This window comes from Hibiscus syriacus, unplaced genomic scaffold (genome assembly GCF_006381635.1).
Source record: "Hibiscus syriacus cultivar Baekdansim isolate YM2019G1 unplaced genomic scaffold, ASM638163v2 tig00110482_pilon, whole genome shotgun sequence".
Taxonomy (NCBI): Eukaryota; Viridiplantae; Streptophyta; class Magnoliopsida; order Malvales; family Malvaceae; genus Hibiscus; species Hibiscus syriacus.
In genome coordinates, this window is record NW_024062758.1 from 3585855 (window position 1) to 3612921 (window position 27067).

At 34.7% G+C, this 27067-nt stretch overlaps 2 protein-coding genes and 1 pseudogene across 2 annotated transcripts in view; 2 read left to right on the plus strand and 1 right to left on the minus strand.

The window, feature by feature from the left end:
• On the plus strand, positions 1-22028 carry LOC120128953 (annotated as a pseudogene).
• LOC120128952 (probable transcription factor At3g04930) lies at positions 13211-14756 on the plus strand. Its single transcript, XM_039146554.1, has one exon. The coding sequence runs from the start codon at positions 13286-13288 to the stop codon at positions 14564-14566; it is 1281 nt and encodes a 426-aa protein (XP_039002485.1). The 5' UTR covers positions 13211-13285; the 3' UTR covers positions 14567-14756.
• Positions 17812-27067, minus strand: part of LOC120128951 (5'-3' exoribonuclease 4-like) — a 15348-nt gene continuing 6092 nt past the window's right edge. The window contains exons 13-23 of the mRNA XM_039146553.1: positions 21148-21218; positions 20652-20780; positions 20406-20482; positions 20277-20317; positions 20111-20185; positions 19842-19984; positions 19635-19739; positions 19468-19543; positions 19060-19142; positions 18432-18935; positions 17812-18398 (exon numbers count right to left, since the gene is read on the minus strand). Coding sequence (XP_039002484.1) covers positions 18317-18398; positions 18432-18935; positions 19060-19142; positions 19468-19543; positions 19635-19739; positions 19842-19984; positions 20111-20185; positions 20277-20317; positions 20406-20482; positions 20652-20780; positions 21148-21218 — 1386 coding nt within the window. The 3' untranslated portion in view covers positions 17812-18316. The remainder of the gene's footprint in view (positions 18399-18431; positions 18936-19059; positions 19143-19467; positions 19544-19634; positions 19740-19841; positions 19985-20110; positions 20186-20276; positions 20318-20405; positions 20483-20651; positions 20781-21147; positions 21219-27067) is intronic.

Here is a 27067-nt window from a genome sequence, read left to right on the forward strand (position 1 = left end):
GAATTTTTCTTTGCAATGGCGGACAAAGCGGTGACTATTATAGGACGAGGAAGTTCATGACTAACAGGCTACTTTCCAGGAAACAATTTGTGAGTACCCTTTTCGTTTTTCTCGGTAGCCAAACATGAATCAATGTTAATTGTTTCAGTGGTAGATCTTAAATCTCGTTTTCCCTATTAGTTCCTTCGTTTAGCGTTTAGTATCAGTTTTAGATCTGATTAAACAAGGGAATTACAGAAAAAGTAATAGCAAAATGTTGTTTTTCATTGTATTGCTACTAATAAGACGCTTAACTTAAAACTTTGATTAAAGCTTACAAAATATTATTACAGTAAAAATGTTAAATTTTTTTTCTTTTTTGTAGATCATTGATGTTTTACATCCTGGGAGACCCAATGTTTCCAAGGTAAACCTATATTTTGTTTTCCAATGTCAGTCTTGTCTTATCTGCTTGAATATTTTGATTGCTCGTATGGACTGGATTTCTATTGTTTTGTGATCTTTAGGCAGAGTTGAAGGAGAAGCTTTCCCGAATGTATGAGCAGGCCGTGGCTAGGTTTTCGGGGGTCCTGTACAAATTCTTATAAAGAGGTTCTATTTTTTTTAGATATATTCGATTTTGGGGCAACAATAGTGATGTTTTTTGAAAATATGTCGCAATAGGTCCATCTATAGTGGTGTTTATTGGAAAAACGCTACTATATATATATATTTTTGGCATTTTTTAGGGCTGCACAATAATAGTGACGTTTTTTTTCAAAAAATGTTGCAATAGATCCATCTATAGTGGCGTTTATTAGATAAACACCACTATATATATACTTTTTTGGGATCTATTTTTTGGGGGCTTGCGCAGTCGCGCAGTTCGCGCCGCCCCAGCCACGCCCCTGTGTATGAGGTGAAGGACCCCAATTCAATCTTTGTGTTCAAGTTTAGGACCCATTTCGGAGGTGGAAAATCTACCGGGTTCGGTTTGATTTACGATTCTGTTGAGAACGCGAAGAAGTACGAGCCGAAGTACAAACTGATTAGGGTAATTTTACCATGGGTTGATTCTTTATCTCCGATATGTAGTTTTGATTCTCTCCATAGTTCATTTGCACAATGCTTAATCTCTAAATGCATGTTCCCCATTGCATACCTTTTGCCTTCTTATTTGTGGTTATGAGTAGCATTCATGCCGGCGTATCTTTGAAACACTATTCACTTGTGTTGCTTTTTCCAGAACGGACTCGATACCAAGGTAGAGAAATCCAGGAAACAAATGAAGGAAAGGAAGAACAGGGCTAAGTAGATCCGTGGAGTGAAGAAGGTATGTTTAACCAACTTTTTTTACCCAGCTTATTTGAACCGCTGTTGATTTTTAAGAGCTTAAATGACTGGCAAAGCTCTGACTAGCCCACTGTTTTTGCTTGTTTCTAATAGACCAAGTCCAGTGAAGCATCAAAGAAGAAGTGAGAGCTACAGAGGTAAAGCATCATAGAGCCAATGCTTTTCAACAGAGTTTTTTAGGTGTTGATCTACCTTTATTTTTGGAAACTAAAATAAATAGTTTATTCAATTTAAAATAGAAAAAAATCATTATATGAAATGTGATGCTTAGCGAATTGGATTACCTAATAAATTTGCATTCAGATCCTTGCATATCATGAAATGTAATGATAAATTTCAAGTATTAACCGTAAAATAAATTTAAAAATAGAATAAAATTTAATGTGAATATTGAATTGATTAATTTATTTGTGAATAAGATGCCTATACAATTATTATTTTATATTTTAAATTTATGGGTGTGAAAAGATAACACTAAAAAGATATAGATTTTGATTTTGCTGCGGTGCGGTGCGGTGCTGAATTCGATCTTTCAATTTTCTCAATCATACCATTAAACTATTTAGTTATTCTCAATCAAGCCACTAATCGTTACTAGTTAATGTGACAGTTAGATATTTTGATATAATCACACCTTTTGTCCTTATTTTATATATTTTTTAATTTAGTCATATCTTTAATAAATTAAAATAAATTTAATCTTTCAGTTGAATGATGCCATGTGTCATTAATGACATGTGTTGTGAAATGTGTTATTATTAACTTAATTTAAAAATATTTATTATTATTTTAATTTAAAAAAAAAAAATTTATATTCTTATTGTAACTTAAAAATACATTCCATAAGTTATGATACAAAATAAAATATATGTTTAAATTTAAAAATAAAACATATTTCATTATTAACTTAATTTAAAAATATTTTATTATTATTTTAATTTAAAATATATATTTTATTCCTATCTTAACTTAAGTATATATATTTTATTCTTGTTTTAAATTAAAATATATTTTATAAGTTAAGATACAAAATAAAGTATATTTTTAAACTTACAAATAAAATATATTTTAAAAATATATATTCTATCGAAACTTTAATCTTACTAAATGCCGATTTTAATAAATTTGGATTATGTATTGATTTTATATTTTAAAGTACGTTTAAAATTTTTAGTGCTCTTTTATAGCTTATACTAAAGTAATACATATGTCCAAGTCCGATGAATATTTCGAACTGCTTGAAGAAATTGGTTGTGTTTGTTGAGCTCAATGATTTAATTTATATTATACTAATGCGATTTGCTTCTAAACTATAAAATAAATTTATGTGGTTTGATTTTAAATGCGATTATATTTGATTACACAAAATTCAAGTTTTTGAACATTGTTGAGTGGGTTGTGATGCAATCAATTATAATTTTTGGATTTACATAATTTCTGTTGTTGAATGTTAAATTTAATGATTTCTGCCTGTTACTCCATAACATCATTCTCTATATCAAATTGTAAGCAATTTTTGCTCAAGTCTTTTATGAACAATAATTACTACCGAAAGAAATCAGATACTCACCGGTAAATACTAGGGGTGTTAAAAAATATCCGATTATTTGATTCGATCTGTTGATCAGTTGATCTAAATTTAAAAATTGGGTAATTTTCTAAAAAAAAACTTGATCAATGGCTGAAATAATCCATTTGGGAATATTTAATTCCCAAAATAATCCACTTCCTAGATTATTTCCCCATCTATGGTGAAAATCTACACTGTCGAGTCGAAGACTCCAAACTTACTTGGCGACTTCAGGTCAATCAGGAAGACTCCAGGAGTGCACGACGTCTTCAGAAAAAATAGGAAGACTCCAAGCTTACCTGGCGTCTTCAGGAAAAATAGGAAGACTTCAAGCTTATATGGCGTCTTCAGTCTAGGGTGGTAGGTTGCCTCCGACTGGAAAATAGGTAAGTAATAATGGCATCATTAATTATCCATTAATAACCCGAGTATGTTGGTGGTTGAACGGGAAAGTATAATAAATACCCCAAAATGTTATAAAATAGGGTGTTTTGGTTGAGAATTGGGGAGTAAAGCAATGGTCAGAAAAAAGGATAAGAGGCAAAATCTTGAGAAGAATTGAAAGAGTCAGCATCCAGAAAGAATATTAGAGAAAATTTTGAATGAAATTTTCTTCCAATATTTAATCTGTAAGTATTATTCGAATAAAATTTTATTAATATTTAAATAAAATATCTCTATTTTGTCTCGTATTATTTAATATTAAAATATTAATTTTAATATGTTGTTGTAGGTAAGAAAGAAATGAGTAAGAAATTCGAAAATATTTTTTTATAACATCAACTTATCTGAAGAAACTCTGAAGTAAGTGTAAAAATATTTTATTTAAAGTATTTTACGATTTATTGTTAGTTACATATTGACTTAGTAAATATCAATTTATGATTTATTGTTATGTAAATATCATTATTATAATTTTAACATTATTGATTTAGTATTTGTAGTAGAAATGTTAAGATAATTAGATGAACATATTTGATTTAGTATTTGTAGTATAAATGTTAAAAAATATAATTATAATGACAAAAAATAATATTTATTATAATAACGAAAAAAATGACACCATTAATTATCCATTAATAATCCGGATAGGTTGGTGGTTGAACGGAAAAGCATAATGAATATCTCAAGATATTATAAAATGAGATGTTTTGGTTGAGAATTAGGGACTAATATATTTGAAGTAATCATGTAATTATAAAAAATTGGAAGTAATAAATTTAATCATTATTATAATGTAATCATAACATTTAATCATTATTTTTATAAAAACATTATTAATGAATTTACATTTTTTTGCATGGTTAAATAATATTGTAATATTTAATTTAATTTAATTTGAATCATAAATTTAATTTGACATTTTACCTTACGAATCATTAGTATAATTTGAATAAGAATGATTTAGTATTTGTAGTAAAAATATTAAAATAATTAGATCAACATTTGATTTAGTATTTCTAGTAAAAATGTTTAAAAATATTATTAATATATTTACATTTTTTGAAACTTTAATAATATTTATTATAATTAAATTAATAATATTTTAATAATTAATTTATTTTCATTTTAATCATAAATATAATTTATCGTCATTATTATAATTTATTTTAATTTATTTTGAATATCTATATTTTTATGTGTAGAGAAAATGAGTAACAAATTTTTCAAGATTATCTATTACAATGGACATATTATGGAAAAATATTATGGAAAATGAGGTCGGAGTTATTTTTCAGTATAAAAGACCTATAAATATGATGTTTAAAAGGGACATCACATTTGTAGAAATGAAGGATATGATAGAAAGGAAAATCCGAGCTACAGTTGATGGTTTGAGGTACAAGTTTATGATATGTCTCAATCCAGTCAGGTATGTTGCAATACCACTTGAAGAAGATGATGTTATTGCAACTATGATTGGATTACATGACTAAACAAATATTCCAATTATTGAGTTATTTGTTGAGGTGTGTAATATATCTTATGTGCTTGGATCATAAAGAAACATGGTTAGAATTTCATCTCAAATGACTTTCGAAAGTCAGATTGTAAACTCGACATATAAGTCTATAAACAGCTTCATGGCGATATTGGAAAGTGCAAATGAATTCGGTGGAACATCTGGACCCGCAGAGTATGGGGCAAGAAGCATACATCATCTGCATTCGACTATTGATGTTGACGCTGAAAACTGCTGGGGAGAAATACTTGATGATTCCAGTGAGAATGAAGAAACCAAGGAACCCATTTTGGCTGAGGATAACGATATTTTCGATGGTGATGAACCTGATATCAATATTGATGAATATTTGACACCGTATCAACCTACCCCTCACATGCACGAGATATATTATGATGCGATGATGACACCTGAATTCCCGGAGATGCCATATTTAGCTTCAGGCTACATGAATAAATCATTTGAAAACTCTGGTGAATTATCAGTTGAGAAGCAATATAGAGGAAAAAAAAAGAAGCTACACTGGCGACTAAAGAGTATTGCATAAAAGGCCATGTAGATTGCAAGGTTGCAGAGTCCAACCTTAAAACTCTGTACGCAAAGTGTGTTAAATATGGGCTCGAGTGTAAGTGGTTGATCAGAGTATCCAAAATGCAGAGGAAAGATGTTTGGGTCATCATATGGTATAATGGTCCACACACATGTTTGCAAAACTCTATGGAATAAGACCACCGACTACTAAATTCCGATGTAATATGTCAATATGTGAAGGTGTTGGTTGAACAAAATCCAAGTATCCCTTGCTCGGTGTTAACTGCATCTATTCGAGATTAGTTCGGATACAATGTAAAATACAAACCTGTTTGGCATGTGAATAAGAAGGCAAGGAGGTTGATATATGACGATTGGGATATATCATACAATGAGCTACCTGATTTGTTACAAGCTATGAAACAATTCATACATGGAACCATCGTGAAGTCTCAGACCATGCCTGCATACCCAAGGTCAGCTTGTTCAAGGGAAGAGAATATTTCATATACTCTTTTGGGCCTTCAAGTCATGCATATAAGATTTTCCATTTTGCAAATGTATGGTCCAAGTAGATAGTACGTGGTTATACGATCAATATAAATATATATTATTGATAGCAGTTGCGCAAGATATTCAACGAAATATCTTCCTGATTACATTCTCCATTGTTGAAAAATAGACGACAGAGGCTTGAGATTTCTTTCTGACTAGTCTATATAAATATGTCGTCTGAGAAGATGGAGTTTTCTTGATATTCGATCGAGGAACAGGTCTTTTGCAGCAATTGAATGACTTGGAAGTTTTTGGACACCTCCACAAACATATCATGCATATTGTATCCGCCATATTGGTAAGAATTATATTGAGAAGTTTCATAACAACAACATTTGTAGGGAGATAGTCAGCATGGGTAAGTTTTATTTTCAACATGTGTACCCATTTATGTGTTTGTTTATAAATTGACGTTAACACAATATATATTATGAAACAGGATATGAACTACGCCAACCAAATTTTGATAAGAGATTGGAGGATTTGAAGGTCACATATGAGCGCATTTGGAAGTGGGTGTTGAAGATCAAGCGGGAAAAGTGGTCTCAAACATACGATGGTGGTCGGCGATACGAACACATGACAACAAACCTTGCTGAGGCCATTAATTAAGTACTAAAAGGTACACACCATCTCTCAATAGTGAGTGTGGTGAAAGAGACATACTTTAGGTTGGCTAAAGTTTGGTCTGATAAAGAGAAAAAAATTGAGTGTCTGATAAATCAAGGTAAAATCTGGACTCCGATAATGGTGGAAGCAATAGAAGCAATTGAGCAATTGGCAACCTCAATATTTCTTCATGACTTCGATCAAATTGGACATATATTTTTGTCATCGCATGCATACTTCGTAACGAAGGAGCAGAGCGAGAAACATATACAGTTAATTTAAGACAAAGATGTATGATTGTGGCTGCTTTCAGGCATGGAGATATTTGTGTGCTCATGCAGTCGTTGCATGTATGCATACTGGAATAAATTCATACACTTATATTGATGAGTGTTTTCACCTACAAAGGATATTAAATATATACATCCATGAGTTCAGACCGATCCCAAATAAATCATATTGGCTGAAATAACATTATGATGAATGGTTGTCAAATCCACTGCTTCGTATAAGTCCAATGGGTCGACCTGAGTCTATTCGTATTCATACCAGTATGGATATCCATATTAGAGAGAAATGTCAACAGAAGAGATGCGGATTATATAGAGGTGAAGGTCATTCAAAAAGAAATTGTCCAAACTTTCCACGGTACAGGCCTCACTAGTAATTTTATTTCTATTTGAACGAATAATTGAATTTCTTGTCTATTTGTATTTCAATGAATGTTTTGTTTTATCTACTTTCGAATTAATATGGTGGATATTTGTTGACTTTATATTTTAATGAAAATGATTAATATCAATAGTTGACTTAATGTAATTAATATCAATAGTTGACTTAATGTGATGAATATTAATCTTAGTTTCAACTTAAAATTTATTAATTCAAACATATAAAGCATTTACAACTCCTGTCGGTGCTGGGGTGTTGTTGAATAATAATGTTGAGGCGTACGTCGGTTTCGTTGTGGCATTTGTGGTTGTTCAAGAGTTTGTTCATCATAACCAACCTGTTTATTCACCGAGGGCATATGATATGGTGTTGTAAATACATGCCCACCACCACTCTGCTCTCCCACCTAATGACAAATACTCGTATTTGACATCATCTCCAAACATGGGAAAGAACATGGGTGATTGATGAGGAATAAGCTAAGGAGTGTAGGCCGTAACACCAGAATCATCAAACACTTGATGAAATGATCATGTACCACCAAAATATTCTGATGGGATATTATCCATTAGCGTTAGTTCTGTTCCATGGTGAGATGAACTCCCACTCCGTCTTGGTTTTTTGGCTTTACCAAATTTTTTCTTATATTATATAAATTGTTGTCTTTCTATATTCGTTGTCAAGAACGACTTTCTATGTTCCTAATAATAATTCAGGTAATCCGAATTCTAGAAGTCAAATTCACCCGCTTGAATAGGAGTGAGAGTTTGCAAGTATGAAGTCTTGTTGTTCCAAAGATTGATATAGTTGGCATGCCTCACAGCCCAATCCTCATCGTGCCTACCCCACCCATCTAATATGTGGATAGCATCACAATCTTTTGAAATTCGCATAATAGGTTGGTGGAAGTCGAACTGCCTCAACACTTTATCGAAAAATTGGAACTCAACAAAAGCGAAATGGATCAATGGTGTAACAACATACTAATATTGACAACCCTCCCAGACATGTTGCAGCACACATGATATAATTTATCCATTATTGTATGGCCTCCATATAAACTATAAAAGAAAATTATATAATTATTAATTAGTTAAATAATACTATAATTCAACTAAATAAATAAACAATATAAGAAACTAAATAAATTAATTATATACCTAAACTTTGCATTTAATGTCCATCTTAAATCTAAACTCTTTCACATTATTGTGCACCAACCCCGTTCCTTCTATTTTATGCCTTCATCTGTATACCGATCAAAATAAAATTCATTAATTATTTTTTCTATAAAAAAAATTGTTAATTAATTTAAGATCAAATATTTTAAATCAAAATATTATATTTCGGCAAGAAGAAAATCAACTGCAGTTCGGCTAATCGATGTTAACCATGGAAGTCTGTGTCAGGCTCACGATTGTAATAACATCAGACATCCATCGATTTCCATCGTACAAGTATTATTTACAAGTAATGACGCCTTGCGCATCTCGCGATACAAGAACATCAATATTGTCGATTCCCAACTATACTGACGAGTATTAAAAAAGTTACCCAAAAACGGAAGATATTGTATATGAACAAGATTACCATATTTATTCGGCATCAAGACTCCCCGATCAACCATAATATATGTACTCGAGTTGCATATATAATGTCTTGCTCAGTACTATAACGACTGAGCTTAAATTCATTCGCCAACCATGATAACCTCAAACGTAAACCTTTTGTAAGTATTTTTTTCTGGCACATTCCCAAGGTAAGCCCCATACATTTCAAACATGTTTTGGTCATTTTTCCCACCGCTGTCATTCCATTTGTAGGGACCCCGAGTTGTAAAGCCACACCCTTCAAAGTGATCGTACATTCACCACATGGAAGATTAAATATATGAGTTTTTGGTCTCCTCCGTTCAATTAATGCACTGATCAAACCGGGGACCAACTTATATTCTCTTACAAATGTTACTTTGTAAAAGCCCACCATTTGCAAATTCTGGACAATAAGTTCATATTCTTATTACAAATGTTCACTTGACTACGAATAACTCATTGTTCGTCATCCTGCAATTATTAATCCATGTAATTAGAATTAATTCATTATTCTCAAATAAAATATATTATTTGATCATAATGCGATTTCTCCCAAATGACTAGAAATGTGTCGATCATATAGTCTCAAAAGAAAATTTTGTTCTGTCATGCTTCAATAAATCTATAAAAAAAATTAAATATTTTAATTTATAATATTAATCATAATTAAAGAAAATTTAAACAAAAAAATATGTTAAATCGAAATAAATAGTCTAATTAATTTATATTTACAATAAAAAACAAATAATAAAATAATAAAATTTAAACTAAACTTACCAAACCACTCAAATACGATTTAATCTGTAAAATCAAAATAAATAGTCCAACAATGTATATTACTCAATAAAAAATTAAAAATATAATTTAAACTAAACTTACGAAACTACTCAAATACAACTTAATATGTAAAATCAAAATAAATAGTTTAATAATTATAATTTAAATTAAAAACAAAAAAATATTGAAAATTACAAGAAAATGTAAATTAAACTTACCAAACCACTCGAATACAATTTAATTTGTAAAATCAAAATAAATAGTCTAATTAATTTATATTTACAATAAAAACCCTAAACAACAAATTTTAAAAATAAACTTACCAAACTACTTAAATACGATTTAATCTCTAAAATAAAAATAGTAAGTCTAATAATTTATATTACTCAATAAAAAAATAAAAAATAATTTAAATTAAACTTACCAAACTACTCAAATACAACTTAATATGTAAAATCAAAATAAATAGTCTAATAATTATTATTTAAAATAAAAATAAAAAATTACACAACAATTTAAATTAAACTTACCAAACCACGCGAATACAATTTAATCTATAAAATCAAAATAAATAATCTAATTAATTTATATTTAAAATAAAAACAAAAAAAACAAAACAATAAAATTTACATTAAACTTACTAAAAAATTCAAATCTTTTCTTCCTTTGTTTGAACTTTTTTTCTCTCTTTTTTATTTTTCCTATTCTCTTTCAACGATAATTTCTTCTATTCTTTTTCTTAGCTCACTCTTGTTGCTCCCCCCATTTATAAAAAATTGTCGCCCCACGGTTAGATGAATTATTGGTGCGCAAAACCATTATTAGTACCCAATTATGACACCATTATGCCTGTGTCGGGTGCAACAACAGCAGTCAGCCTTCCCTCTTCCCCATGTTGGAACAGTTTGCCTGAAGACGTCGCGTAGTCCCAGGGCCTTCTGCATGCTGAACCGTTGACCTAAAGACGTTGTATAGTCCTGGGGCCTTCTGCATGGCCTGAAAACGCCGTGCACTCATGGAGTCTTCCTGGTTGGCCTGAAGACACCAACTAAGCTTGGAGTCTTTAATTCGGTACGGTAGATTTCACCCTAGATGAAGAAATAATATAAGAAGGGGATTATTTTGGGAATTAAATATTCCCAAATGGATTATTTCGTCCATTTGCCATTCTTTCTGTCTTTCACTATTTTTCTCCTTAATTCAATCAAATTAACATCTTTCTTCTCTCTTTCATCATGGAAGAAGAAAATTGTATACCTTTTCTTTCTGGTTTTTTCATTTGTATTCTTTATATCTTGTTGCCCCTTTCTCAGAACTTGGAAGCCAAAAGTTAATGGTTAGTGTTGGAAGAAAGATTAATGTTTATGCTGATGTTTTTGTTAGTGTTGGAAGAAAGATTAATGTTTATGCTGATGTTTTTGTTAGTGTTGGAAGCCAAAGATTCTGCTTTTTCTGCTCATCAAGGTAATTTTTCAAACTTTTTCACATGGTCTCTCTCTTTTTTTCTGAAATTTGAAACCTGTGGTTAATGCTTAAAAACTAAGAGTGGAATGTCCTGTTCATGATTTCATTCATTCAGTCTTTTACTTGTAGCTTTACATCATTATGACAATGATGGAGACGGTTTTGATTCTATAAATTAGGAGCAGAATCAAGATCAAACATTAAAAAAATAATCTATTAATATTAGACTGGGATTTTAGAAAAGTATGGGTTAGTTTTAAGAAACCACTTCATAAATTGTTATCTCGGAGTGGGTGCGTCATATTTTAGGGGCAGTTTAGGAATGATTATAGAAGTGATTTCAGCTTAAAATTTCGTATTAAATGTATAAAATTTTTTAAACAATTCATTTTCAATCAAAAATTCACATTTGAAAAGTGATTATTGACTCAAACAAAAAAATTATAAAAATAATTTTTTTGCATTGAAAAATCTCATTTGGAGAAGATTTATGTATATTTGTTATTTGGAATTGATTGTCACATAAATATGTTTAATTTTGTACGAATCAAGTGACTTTAGTAATTAAAGGGTGTTTGTTATTATTAAAGATTTCGAGTTCGAACACATAGCATGTAGGGGTGTTTGAGCGTTCATTGTTAAATAAATGAGAATATTTTGAACAAATACTACCTTATAATAAAAAAATATCAATTTTTCTTGTCTTCTTTTTTACATATTTGAAATGGTTATGGAGAGTTATAATCCAAAAATAAATTTGATATGTTGAGACCTAACTATATCATGCTTCAATACGTACCAAAATATAGATGTTTTATTAAATATAAAAAATTTATATAACAAAAGCATACAAGATTAATGTTTAAATTATTAAGATTCTATGCAGACTTAATATAGATATCATATATAGATACGCAGTATATTCCTTTGTTTAAAGTTTTTAAAAATGTATTGTTGAAGCAGAAATACAGGATAAAGACCAAAAATTCATAGAACAATCGATAGAAGAAGCATATAAAGGGGTGGAATGCAAAGATGGGTCCCCATTTGGTGTAGTGATTGTCCGAAACGATGAAGTTGTAGTCAGTTGTCATAACATGGTTCGGATCAACACCGACCCTACTGCCCATGCCGAGGTTACTGCAATAGGAGAGGATAGATTGTTAAAGATTATCTCACGTAGGATTGAGAAAGGGTTTGATGACAGTTTATATACTATTATTTCTTTCTTTTATACCAGTTGTTGTCACCGTCTGATCTATTGTAATTATATGTACTTGATATATACCATGCACGTGATATCATTTCCGACACAGATCTCTCAGTAAATAAAAGTAAACAAAGTATGTTACCCAATTTTATCATATTTTGATATATGGAAGGCATGCAAGAAGCTCAATAAGGTTGGCCTCTCGGACTGTGAAATATATGCTTCCTGTGAGCCTCGTCCAATGTGCTTCGGTGCCATCCATCTGTCCAGAACCAAGGTCCACTAACATAATTATATCTTAAATATTAGATTATTCGGATGTAATTTATGAATGAATCTCTTATGAAGGCAGAAGGTGGTTTATGGAGCGAAAGCAGAAGCAGCCGTAGCTGCTGGATTTAATCCTTTCATTGCTGCTGATGCATTGAGAGGTAGTGGGCTGCACCAGAAAGCTTGCATGGAGATGAAGAAAGTTGAAGGTCCAGGTGCAGATCAAGTCTTCATGTTTACCTTGTATTAACTGCTGTTTACGAAAACAACTCCACTTCCTTGAATTATGTCGAGCGTTTGAGAAGAATAACTTTACCATGTATTATGTTTTAGTTTAGTTTTTAATTTGAGTTGAGCTTTAGACCGGATTCTCTAGTCAAATTTTTGTATTATATAATTCAAATTAATTTATTAGTAATTAAATATTAATAATTTTATCAAATTTTCGTATTTATTGAGTACGAGCATATTTTTAGAACTTTTAAGAAATGTAATATGATTTCTCAACAAAAATAAGAAAAGAAATATGATATCATTCGATATATGGAATTAAAATGAAATTGAATTGATCTTCATCGTACACGCGCTCGAAGAGAGCGTTGGCCTGGTAATGAACCCCACACGGGCCGAACTCTAACCAAACTAACATCTTCCCTTTCACCAAGTCCAACGCGCTTTTTTAATCAGCAAATTCCTCGTGATCCTCTTTCGTTTTTACACTCTTCTTCTTCATCTCTCTCATGGCTTCGGAGCAGTACGGTGCCGTTTTTGAGGAATCTCAGGACGACGACGAGGAACCCTCCTCCTCCGGAAACGACGGCGTCCTCAACGGCAACGAAGAAGAGGACGAAGAGTTGTTAGAGGAAGAAGAGGATTTTAATTCTTCCTCCTTACTACCTCAGCCGATTGCCGCCATCGTTTCCTCTGCATCAATCCACGCCGTTCCACTTGCCGTGCCTACCTCTACCGTCGTAACCGTCGCTGCCGTCCCAGTCGTCGAATCGACTCCCGATTTCAAACGACAACGGATTGATTCCGTCGTCTTCGAGAAAAAACCTACTCCGCCGCAACCTTTCGATGAATCGCGACGGTTGTTTCAACGTTTATGGACTGATGAAGATGAGATCGAGCTTCTCCAAGGGTTTCTGGATTATACAACTTCGAAGACTAACCCGAATTCTTCTCACCATCATCATCACGATACTGCATTGTTTTACGACCTAATCAAATCAAAGCTTCAGCTGGATTTCAACAAGAATCAATTAGTGGAGAAGCTTAGAAGATTGAAGAAGAAATATAGGAACGCGATGAATAAGATTAATTCAGGTAAAGAGTTTTCCTTCAAAAGCCCTCATGATCAAGCTACTTTTGAGATTTCTAGGAAGATCTGGAGTAATAGTGTTGGCAAAGTAGAAGATAACGTTTTAGATTATGATGAAAATAATACTAATAATAGTGTTACTAACATCAATTTACTTGATGAAAGTGGAGAGAAAAAGAATTTCACTCCAAAATCCCCAGCCACCAAAAAAAGGTCAAGAAATAAAGGAGGGAAAATGGAGGAGGGGGGTGTTTTAAACGATGGGTTTCTGATTTCTAACAATAAGTTTAATAACAAGAGTGATCATGATCACATTAATGTCGAGGGATTTGGTGGTGGCACTGGTGTTGTTGGTGGCGGTGGTAGTGGTGGTGGAGGGGGAGGAGAAAGAGGAAAAGTGGCGACGGTAATAGAGGAGACGGTGAAGAGTTGTTTAACACCCATGTTTAAGGAGTTGTTGGGTAGTTTAATGGGGGGAGTAGGAGGAAGTGGAGGAAGAGGGATTAGTGGATTGGCCATGAATGCTATGCCATTGAATTTTGGCAATTTCGGGGCCGTTGGTGTGGGAAATGGGGAGTTAATTGATGAGAGGTGGAGAAAGCAGCGAGTATTGGAGTTGGAAGTTTATTCTAAGAGGTTGGAGTTGGTGCAGGAACAGATTAAGGCAGCCTTAGAGGAGCTTCGGTCCATGGGAGGGTGATTTCTGAATACTGGTACTTACGAGTTATTTCCATGAAAGATTTCTTGGTCATTGATGGATAGCTGATAGTGTAGCGAGGGTAACTGGTTTTCTTATTTCGTTTTTGTTTATTTGATAGAAATGATCAATGATTGGAATAATAATTTATAATCATTTAGTCTTTGAATCAATAGTTTGTTCTAGTTATTCTCGTTTTTGTATATATAGTTCTTATATATGGGTTGGGATGACTTGCTTAGAACAAAAGACGGAGTGCAAAATGGATTCAATTATAGTTTGCCATTTTACTGCATTGTTGCATAAAATTCGAAATTTGATTCCATAGATCACTTGTTATGATGTTTTGGTGTTGGTGATTGAGAATTTGTGTTATTTTGACCCACTGTTTTCCTTTAATCATCCATGTGTAACATTTATCCTCGGATCTGAGCATCATAGGCGTGTGGAAGGAAGGTTGAAATAGGTTTGGGGATGTCTTTCCATGGTTTGCTTCTAATGAGTTTTTTTTGGTATCATTTATCATGCTTTCCATTTTTTTGATAAAAAAGAGTGTAATGTTGTCTCTGTCAAATGCAAGCATATTAGATTTTTTTTTTTATTAATTTGGATAGACACAAGGCAATATCTTTTTTTTTATTAATCTGGGTAGACACAAGACAATATATGTTCAAAGATAACTCTTAATCATTTGACATTAAACGTTCGTACCCTTTATATTTTTAGTGTTCGAACCATTTAATTTTGGGAAATTAGTGAGATAAGTAGTTATTTTTCATTTCTGATGTTTTTTTACTTTCAATCATTTCGTGTAAACTTGTTTTAACCATTTCTGATTATGGTTTGCAAACTCAGAAGTATCTTAGTTGTTATGGTTTTCCATTAAGCCTAAAAATCTGAACTAGAAAATCAGCCCATCTCAAAAGCAGGCCAGTTTCGGAAGTCAAACAGATAGCCCATCCCAAATGGAAAAATAATTTGTACCTGTGACTACCTTATCCAACTCCTTTTCAAACAAGAAGCATATATACCCTTCCATTCCATGGATTCGTGAGGTGCACAAAAAATTTAAATATTCGATTTTACGTAAAAAAAAAATATTCGAAATTAAATTTGGGAAAAATTAATTTTTTTAAATCGGATCGGATATTTTAAAATCGGATAGTATAACCGGTTTGGAAAAAAATTGGACGATCGGATTTTTTATCGAATTAAAAGCCGATTTGAAAAAAATCAGATAAAAAACTGATTTTTTATCCGGAAAAAAAATCCGGTCTGAGGTTTAAAAAATTGGATGATCGGATTTTTTACAGGATTAAAATCCGGTTTTTTAAAAAAACCGATTTTTTTCAAACCGAAACCGATTACACCGATTATATCATCCGACCTTCCAAACCGGTTATGATCCGAATCGATTTTTTTATAAACTGATTTTTTGACTTAGTAAAAAACCGGATCGATTTTTATCCGATCCAGATCGAATTTAAATCCGACTATGTGCATCTCTATCCTCCACCCACTTCCCCAAAATATCACTTAACAATCAATCTGAATCCCCAAAGCTCCATCGAAATGGCTTCTGCAACGACAAGGCTCGCCTTTTCTTTTAACCATTCGACCCAACCTTATCCAGAACCACAGCACTCCCATCACCTCTTTCTTCCCTCCAAACCGCGATTTCGGTCAAATCCAAACCCAAAAAGGGCGACTGCATTTCACCGTCATCAACTCCATTGATGTATCCAAAGAAGACGTCTCGAGTTCAGAGCAAGAAGAACCCACAAAGAGTGAAGAAGAAAAGTTGGATAAACGCAGGCTGGAGGAGAAATTTGCAGTGTTGAACACAGGAATATATGAGTGCAGATCGTGTGGGTTTAAGTACGATGAAGCAGTGGGTGATCCGTCGTATCCAATCCCACCAGGGTTTGAGTTTGAGTAGTTACCGGATGATTGGAGATGCCCGACTTGCGGCGCTGCTCAGAGTTTCTTTGAGAATAAAAGCGTGGAGATTGCAGGTTTTGCACAGAATCAACAATATGGGTTAGGAGGCAATACTCTTACTTCTGGACAGAAAGCTCTGCTGATTTATGGGAGCTTGTTCTTCTTTTTTGTGCTTTTTTTGAGTGGTTACTTTTTGCAGTAATAATCTTCTTTCATTTTGGTTTCCTGGCTTTTCAACTCATACAAACTATTCATTTATGTTGAAAAATAAAGCTTTAGACTGGCAGCTTAGATTAATGTCGTCTTCTGACTACACTTCTCACCTTAGAGCTTCAGATGAGATGAGGTCCAAATTAAACTATATATAAATATATTCAGACTCCAATATATATTTAATTAAAACATTTGTTTCAATAGGCTTACATAACTCTCAATAAATTAATCCTTGGGTAACCATTCGAAATGCTCAATTTTGTTCCATTAGTCATTGAATTAAAAAAATAATATTTTAATTATTTGTATTATAGATTCATAATAATTTAATCATTAAAATATTAAATATTATTAGATGACACGTTTATAAAAATAATTGATTTTTAATTTAATTTTTAAACATTAAATAAATATTAATTTACTTTTTAAATTTTAAATAGAACATCAATTTAGTCTTTAAATTTCAAATAAAATATCATATCAGTTGATGGAAGCCATCCTTTAAAGCCTAGCAGCTAACGGGGATAGTTTTCATATCATCTTATAGATATTGTCATCTTTAAATAATAATAAAAAATTAGTTAATTCTTGTTCCCATATATAATAGGATAAGAGGAAGGTAAGATAGTAGACCCTCAACACCAGTTTGAGATCAGCTTCCGTGAGAGACCTCCAAATTATAAAATACCATCCTTGAGACTCGATCTTACGATCTCAAGATTAAAAACTTTATACTCCATCAACTGAGCTGGATTGTCATTTTTAAATGTACTGTATTTATTTCATTATTTGCATGTTAAATTAGTCATGGCTTAAACACGTTATAAGTATGCTATTTTAGTGTTTTATTACGTGTTACCACACGAGAAAAATTAGAAAGAAATGTTCTCTTCATTATTATTTTTATTAACTAAAAAGTAAAAACAAATCCTAAAAAAGTTAAAAAATGCAAAGGAATGTCAAGAATATCGACTTAACCATCAAGAAAGTGAACATTTTAAAATTGAACATGCCAATTTCATTTTCTCGGCTCACAATAGGCAGCTTTGTTGTTTCCTGTATATTAAGAAATAATACCATCAACCTAAACCAACAGTCTACAACCCTATAATGCTTATGTTGTAAAACTTGTACATTTTAGACAAAAGGTCTAAGCTTCTCTCAATCCAATTGCCATCTATTTCACCTACCCTAATAGACAAGAACCAACCCGAATAACTAGGCTGTGTTTCGAGAAACACAATGGGTAAAGCATGATACATCGACTAAGGATACCTTTCTGAATTCTTCAGCCATATGGTTGTCTGAAGCTCACACGACAAGAAGTTCACTTACGAAATTGTTGGAAATCGACAGATGGTTGCACATTGGAACATTCAAACGTTTCTAGCGGCTAGTTTTCTAACCTGACAGCAGTGGCAACTGGCAACATGCGACCATCCACGTTAGAAGTACTTATAAAGTTTCCTTTAGACTATCAATAACATGCCCGTGTCAAAAAACAGGCAAGTCCGTCTTGTTTTCAGGAACCAACATTCCCCGCAGACGAGTTTTGAATCTGATCGATCTCTTCATCTGCTTCTTGTATTGATCCAAATTTTAATTGTAAGTTCCAGTGTTTACGTTCTCCGGCATATTGATCCACTTGGTAGGAGGGGGAACGGGAGGAGGAGCATTGGTATTCTGCTCGGGCCAGTGGTCTAAATGTCGTGAGTATCCAGAATTTGGCATCCTTGAAGACATCTCTACTTGTGTTCTACCTCTGCCACTTCCCTCAAATGAGAAAGCAGACATTCCAGTCCTCAAATCATTATAATGTTCCTGATAATGTGATCTTTCCTGCGCCCGGAAGTTGTCTCTGTTGACTTGCATACCATTTGATGAGGTATGTCGTGGGCTAGCCATTATGCCATGTAGATGGTTGTGTTGACTATAATAATTTGGGCCATCACCATATCCCCTTCCATAACCTGGAGATCCAGCTGCAAGTGGTCGACTACTATAAGAAAGACTTGAGTCATCAAAAAAGCCCCTTTCATAACCAGATGGTCCAGCAGGTCTTTGTTTAATGCTTGTGTAGTTGCTCGAGATGTTAAACGATGGTTGCTCGAACAACCCAGACGATGAGCCATTTGATTTGATATTAAGTGTGTTCTTGACAAGACGATGAGCTGCCTCTCCTAGTTGAGGGCCAATGATCGCTCCAGGTACCCATGACCTGTCAAGCAAGTACAGTAATGAACATCTCAATAATCTACCATTTTGTATTTGAATAAACTATGAGGCCATTTATAACAGCAGACTGAAATTAATGGCAACATTTTATAATAATGCATTCTCACCGATCTCTGACTTGCTGACGCCGCCCTCCATTATCTTCATGCCATAATACAGGAAAAGGTTTAATGTCTAGAGGGGTTAGAATCTGCAAGAGCACCATTATGTATTTAATTGTGAACTCTTAAAAGACCCAGCGGTACTTCCGTAATGATCCTCAAAACAAAAACACTTTTTTTTATAGGAAATGGAGGTCTAATTAAAAATCCCCTTCATGCTTTTCAGAATACTATTAAGTATCCGAAAAGTAGCGGAAGGAGGAAAAGAGTACCTTGAATTTTATTACCACACAAATAATTACAAGGGGTCCATTACACCACCACCTATGAAAAATAATTTAAGGGGAATCGCGTGCATCCTTGAGTTCCTAATCATGATTAAACTAAAATCAATAGAAGTCAGAAATTATGTACCTTTTTGGGTGTCACAACACCCTGTGGAAGTTCTGGAATGTGTTTATGACATGAAGGATTAAGGTAAGTAACGTTTCTGCAAAGAAAAAATGCATCATAAGAATTACTAGGATTATATAGGATTCTCAGCCAGGGGGGGGATGGCAATAGAACTACGGAAGACTTACATAACATGGTTATATTCTATGTGTGGCAACTCCTTAACAGGGGAAGACACTACACTTTTCCAACCATTCCTTTCAGTTAACCAAAGAAATCCGTTCATTCCACCACTGTGAGGGAATAATGGACAGGGATGATAAAATGAAAAGATTTTCGTCAAATTGCTTGACTTGTGAATGCTCAATTAGTGAAGAACAGTGAGATTAACCAACCTAGCATTTGCGTTAATTGGCCATTCATTTTTTTTGTGAGGGGAGAACTGATAGTAGTATGAAATAACTTGTGAAGCCAAAGGATGATGAGGATGAACATATAGCAGATCATGCATCACACTGTTCCGAAAATGCTCTTCTACCTGCAAATATTAACTGTTAGCACAATGGATCAACTCCAAGCATTTTAAAACAATAGTTTGTGCTACAGGACATTATGCATGATCACTCAAAAATAAAACATGTTAGCCTAAAACATCAACACAGACAGTTAAAGTAGCTTCAAGCTTTCTTGTTGCAGCAAGCAACTTCCACTCATTGATGAAAGGCAACTTGACAACACCCTGGATCCAGAAGAACGAAGGTAAGTTACCATAATCTCTGTTGAGATAAGAAAGCAAAATAGTAATAAGTTAACTAGGTGGAATAATGTACCTGCCATGCAAAGCGTTTACCATGCATATCAATCTCAAAATCTGTCACATGGAGAAAAATGAGAAATCTAGGAAAAGGGGAGGAATGTCACAAGTTAAACATACCACCAAGAGTTGACCCGTTTTTTACCAAAGGGGTAGAAACTAGAAATAGGTGATGATGGTTCCGTCATCAGTTTCCCGTATTCTTCTGGCAAAGCTTTAGAACTATAACATAGAAATAAATTCCTATTAGCATAGGCAACTATAGACTATAACCACAGAGAAGATATATTTGAAGATAAATGCAGAAGCATTAGAAGGCTATACACACACACACACACACCATATATTTAAAAAAACAAAACCCAACAACAACAATTGAAAAGAAGAAAACCTGGCAGCTGGCAGAGTTCCCATGAGCTGGTCAAATGGCTTAAATGGTTCTCCCATGAAAAATGTTATTTCCAAGTCAGTAAGATCCTTAAGATCTGAAGCAAATGGCGCATAATGATATGGATAAAACCTAAAACAAATTCAAGACCAAACTTTAAACTAAATAAAAAGGGAGAAAAACACGTAAGACATATAGCATGTATTAAACTACTTGCTAGGTCACATCAAGAAAATCTCAAGTCATCACATCTTGCAACATATGTATGGATGTATATGCTACAGAAGCCCGGTTTAAGCTACCAAGCAGAAGTATCAGATAGCATAAATCAAAAAGATATAAAAGGGCAAGCATTAGAGGGAATAGGACTCCACTAGCATATATATATGCTCATATTAGCATTTAATCTTAATTCTTAATCCATTTAGTTTATCAAAATGAAAAATATCCAGAAAAAAGCAACTATAACATTTTCATCTCCAGTTCACATCAAACTAACCATTGCCAAGAGCAAACACCTTGGTAGTAATAGCGGCACACCCAACATAAACCTTCAAGATACTTCAAAACCTGCAAGAAATTGTTCATGATATTCATAAATATAGTCCAGTAGGAAATCAACATGAGAGAGAAAGTTAGTGAGAGAGTGAACGTCGAGCTTGGTTTTGGTTCTTCAGGCAGAGGTAGAGCACGGCCTGGAGAAGGAGCAAGGGTAGCTTTCATAGATAATCTCAGTAGGAGAGTGCATAGAAGCGTTTTATGGGAACGTTTTAGTTATTTCGGCAAGGTGATTAAGGTGTTCATTCCGTTCATTAATAGTAGACCAAAGTACAAGGACAATACGTTTGCTTTTGTGCATTTTGCAAGTAAGGAGGATATGTTTAATGCAAAGGATAGGATGAATAACGTTGTGGTAGATGGGAGGAGAATATCGGTGTCGATTGCGAAATATTAGAAGAGAAGTTTTTCGCGGAGCCGGGAGCAATTTACTGTAGCGGGGTCTGGAGTTGTTAGCGCATAGGAGCCGAATGGGAAGAGATCAATATTCCAAGTTGATGCGAGGAAGAGGGAGTTGCTGAATAAGTTCCATGATGGTAGATCTTACAAGGATTCGGTAGTGGGAATGATTAATGTTGAGGGTCAGCAAATGAGTAGCCGTGGAGATAAGAGGGAGGTTAAGAAGCCTTTGGAAGTTCATATTCCAATGGAAGAAAGGTCTTGGCTTAGATCGTCTCTAACTGGTATATGCAAGCAGATTTTCGAAGTTGATTTTGTGCAAAGAGCTTTAAGGACCGAGGGATTTAATGTCAAGGTGGTAAGGTGGGGCTTTGCGAAAAATGCATGTCTGATTGTATTTAAGTCAGTGGAGGAGAAAGACGCAACTGTGGAGGACAAATGGGAGGCATTGTCTTTCTGGTTTGAAAGGCTGGAGCCTATTATGGAGGAGAACGGTGTTCCTTTACCTTTCTGTGCAGTATCCATGATAGGTGTTCCTTTAAATTGTTGGTCAGTTTCATTCTTTTCTACTTTGGCAGCGAGATGGAGCAACTTAGTGAAGATTCAGGATCAAACAGCTCAAAGAGTGGACTGCAGGGTGGCTCATTTGCTGTTAAGAGTGGAGAGCCCGTTCGATATTTCGCCCCAGGAAATCATTAATACGTATGGAAGATCATTTATTATTAAGATTAAGGTGGAAGGCTGTGAAGAGTTCTTTCTTGAGTTTGATGATGGGGTTGAAGAAGATGGCTTTGTGGAAGGACCAGTTGATCCTGGGGAAGAGACTTCATCGGAAGGGAGCAAAGGGGTTGATCAAGAAGGTCTGCAAGGGAAGTTGAATATTCAAACAATGTCAGACTCTCTGAATAGTATAGAAGCATGGGCTCAAGGTGCTTCTCATGGGGATGACACGTTGATCGATGGAAATTTGAAAATTAACGTGGAAGTCAATAATATTTTTGGGGCTGACCATTGTGCTGAGGGGACAGTACTAGGTGAGGTTAAAAGTCAACAGAAAGTATCAGGAGTTTCTTCTGTTGAGAGAAAAAGGGTGTTCAGCGTGGAAGGTGGCACCTCAAGACAAGATAAAGTTGTCAAAGTCTTTGGGATTAATTCTAAAAAGGGTAAGTTAGAGATGTTTGGGCATGAGCAGGAAAGTCCAAGACCATTTAGAAATGGGAAGAAGTCTGCAGATTTTAAAAATTTATCACAAGCAGAATCTAATCTGCAATATGGGTATGTTTCTCCGGCCCAGCGGCGTCCTTTGCAAAATGAGAGGTTGGTTAGGGAGTCTTTTTCTCCTGCCTTAAAAAAATCCCTGTTGAGCAGGTTGAGAATTTATATGGGGTCGAGCTTAAAAGTCATTATCAGGTCCAAACACCTTTTGAAGCATGAGGAGAATAGTCGTAACATGGTAGAGGAGGAGAATGAAGGCATCCAGGAAATTGAGGTTTTTAATTTGGGTGACAAAGGGATTAAGCTTAAGAAGGATAACAGCAAAATAAAGGTGAAGAGTTTTAGGAGATGGAGATTGGGATACCAGGTATCTAAAGGCTTGTCAATAAGAAAGACATCCGAAGGATTGAGGGGTTCTGGGCGTTTTGTTAGGGTGTACAGAAGGTCAAAAACAAGACGAGTCTGGTTATGTTCAGAAAATAGTCATAAGCCCATTCAGAACAGGTTTGTATTTCATAATTATAGGCAATTTTCATCAAGTCCAGGGGAAAGGTGTCAGGACAAGGAAAACATTGGTTCTGCTCAAGTTCAGAACACTTGTATGGTTCCTATTATTAGCAGCATTTCTCCAGAAAGTGTGGTGGCAGATCCTTGTATTGCTCCAAGGAATCGTAGAAAGTACAGAAAGAAGACAAGAGGTTTAATCACAGAAGCTCTGGTTAATGCAGAAGTATCAACTGTTTACTCTCGTTCCTTTTCTAAAGTTCTTGAGGAAGCATTGGCTATATGGGAAGTCTGTCAGAGCTTAGGCATTTCTTTTAAGGAAGGGAAGGAGGTTTTTATTGAAAAAATTAAAAAGCTGGAGAAAGGTTCAAGGGTGGGAAGTGAAGCCCTTTAGTTCGCCAGTTTCTGCTTCTTGTAGGTTTGGTTTTCAAGTGTATATGTTGGATTGAAATATTATTTCGTGGAATGTTAGGGGTCTAGGAAGAAAGGAAAAAATTAGAGTGGTGTCGAGACTTGTAAATAAGAACAAACCGGTCATATTGCTTTTACAGGAGACAAAACTGAATAAATGCCAGAAGGGGCTTAGAAGGAAATTAGGAGGAAATCAGTTGAAGGGAGAAAGTTTCCAGCCAGCGGAGGGGACAGCCGGTGGGTTGTTGTGTTTGTGGAATGAGAATGCATATGAGGTTAGCAGGGTGTATAATCAAAGCAGATTTCAGGCGTTATCAGGGAAGTTCAAGGTGTCTAATGTGGAGTGTGTTATTATAAATGTGTATGGTCCCTCAGTAGAGGAAGAAAAGGAAGAGTTTTTCAGGCAGCTGTTGAGTTATGTTCATTCTGTTAATCTGCCAATTTGCATCGGGGGAGACTTTCATGCTTATCTCGACCAAGAGGAGAAGATTGGTGCCACACAAAATTGGCATTCAGTGGGTTTGCTAAGGAATTTCCTGCAACAATCTAATTTAATAGATCTTTCTTTGGTAGGCGGCACTTTAACTTGGGGTAATAATAGAGAGATTACTACTTGGGTAAGACTAGATCGTTTCTTATTGCGTAGCAGTTTCTTAAGTTGCTTTCCGAAGACTGTCCAGAAATTGCTTCCTAAATCACTCTCTGATCACAATCCGGTACTATTGGTAGAAGATGGGAAAAACTAGGGCCCTAAACCTTTTCGGTTTTTTAATTATATGCTGGAGGAAGATGGTTTTGTAGACATGGTTCATAATGTAATGACAGATCGGGTTAAAGATAGAGGGGGAAGAGGAATTTTCAGTTTATTACAAGGAACTAAAAAACGTATCAAGGAGTGGCTAATCAGAAACAAATAGGGGATTTCAGAAGTTATCACAGGGTTGGAGAGCAAAATAAATGATTTGGAAGCTAAGGCGCAAGGCAGTGGGCTTTCTACTTTTGACTGGGAACAACTCCTATCATCCAGAAAGGAGCTATGGAAAATGCACAGGATCGAAGAAAGTATTTGGTTCCAAAAGTTGAGGGCGAAATGGATCAAAGATGGTGACAGAAACACTAGGTTCTTCCACCTATGTGCTGTAAACAGAAACATATTAAACACCATTTCGGCATTGAAAGTGGATGGGGAGATGATGAAAGAGCCAGAGCAGATTAAAGCTTGTCTCCCAGTTCTTTAAGAAAGTCTATAATTTTAAAGATTATTTAGAGGTGGGGGCCTTAAATTTGAACTTTGCAGAATTGAGAGTAGATCAAAGGAATAGCCTGGAGGTTAAGTTTTCAGAGGAGGAAGGGAGGCTATTTTCTCTTCGGACAGCTCTAAAGCTCCAGGTCTCGATGGGTTTTTTCAAGAAATTCTGGCTGACTCTGAAGGTGCAAATAATGAAGTTTATGGAGGATTTTTATTGTGGGAGAAAATGGGATCATGGGGTTAATCATGCGTTTATTTCCCTGATCCCAAAGAAAATCAATCCGGAATGCATTGAAGATTATAGACCTATAAGTCTCGTTGGCAGTCTCTATAAAATCATCTCCAAAGTTTTAGCGAGACTAGTTTCAGTGATTAAAGATATTGTGAGCCCTTCACAGTTTGCATTTATTCCGGGGAGAACTTTTAGATTGTGCTTTTCTTGCAAACGAAGGCATAGACTATTGGAGGAAGCAAGGGCTGAAAGGGGTAGTTTTCAAAGCTGATTTTCAGAGGGCGTATGACTCGGTTGAATGGCCAATTATCTTTAGATTAATGAGAGTCATGGGCTTTGGGGAGAGATGGGTTTCCTGGATAAAATATTGCCTCTCCACGACGTCTATCTCGGTGTTAGTGAATGGCTCTCTTACTGAGGAGTTCTCGATGGGTAAAGGGTTGAGACAAGGTTGTAGTTTGTCTCCTCTCTTGTTTAATATAGTGGGGGAACTTCTAAATCGTATGCTAACGAAAGTGGCTGATTTGGGACTCTTTCAGGGTTTTGCTTTTGGAAGATCGGATTCCTTTAATTTAACTCACAGTTCGCTGACGATTTGATTTTTTTTGCCGTGATTCACCTACCTATATTCTCAATATTAAGAGTCTTGAGGATATTTAGCATAATGACTGGACTCCATTTGAATTTGTCGAAGAGAAAGTTGTATCGCATTAATGTGGAAGACGACGTATTAAATGAATGGGCATCGATGGCTGGTTGTGTCTTGGGTGTTCTGTCCACAGTGTATCTAGGTTTACCCTTAGGTGCAAAGAGAAATTCAGAGGTTCTTTGGGAGCCGGTCATCCAAACTTTTAACAAAAAATTATCTAGTTAGAAAGCTTCCACACTGTCTATGGCGGGCAGATTGGTGTTGATAAAATCAGTACTGTCCTCTATGCCGATATTCTTCCTCTCTGTTTTCAGAATTCCGAGTAAGGTTTATAGGAAGTTAAATTCTCTAATGGCCAACTTTCTGTGGGGGAAGGTTCATCAAAAAGTCGAATTCACTAGGTGAATTGGAAAAGGGTTTGTCAACCCTTCGAGGAGGGAGGTTTGGGAATCTTGGATCTGAATTTTACAAACAAAGTGCTGCTAGGTAAATGGGTATGGAAGTTCACAAATGAAAAAGACACCCTTTGGAAGAATCTGATTTGCAGTAAACATAATGTGAGTAATCTGTCCCTAGATATCAGCAAGGTAGTCTCTCCTTCGGATTCATGGATTTGGAAAGGTATTACGAAAAATTACTTGGAAGATGACGCAATCGGACAAGGTTTGCGATCTCACTCGAAGATTCAAGTAGGCAATGGCAAGTCTATTGTATTCTGGCACGATGTTTGGATAAATGAGGACTCTTTAAGGAATCAATTTCTAAGGAATCAATTTCTAAGGATTTATGTTCTTTCTAATAACAAATGGGGAAAAGTTTCAGAGTTTGGTTGTCTTCTGAGTAATAGATGGGTCTGGAACATTCAAACAAGAAGGAATTTATGTGATTGGGAGCTGGATTACTGGATTCAATTAATGTCATTATTGGAGAATGTTGTTCTGTCAGATTCGGTGGATGATTTTCTGTCTTGGTCGGGGAAGGGAGATGGACTGTTCACCGCTAAATCATGTAGGTTGACTCTTTCTACCAATTCAGGGGGTATGATTAATTGGAAAAGGTTCATTTGGTCAGGATTGGCTCCTCCAAGAGTCGAAACTTTTCTGTGGCAGGTCTCACATCAAAGATTGGCGGTTAGATCGGAGTTGAAAAGAAGAGGTGTTACATTGGAGGAGGTCTCTTGTCTGTTTTGTTTAAAGCAGGAA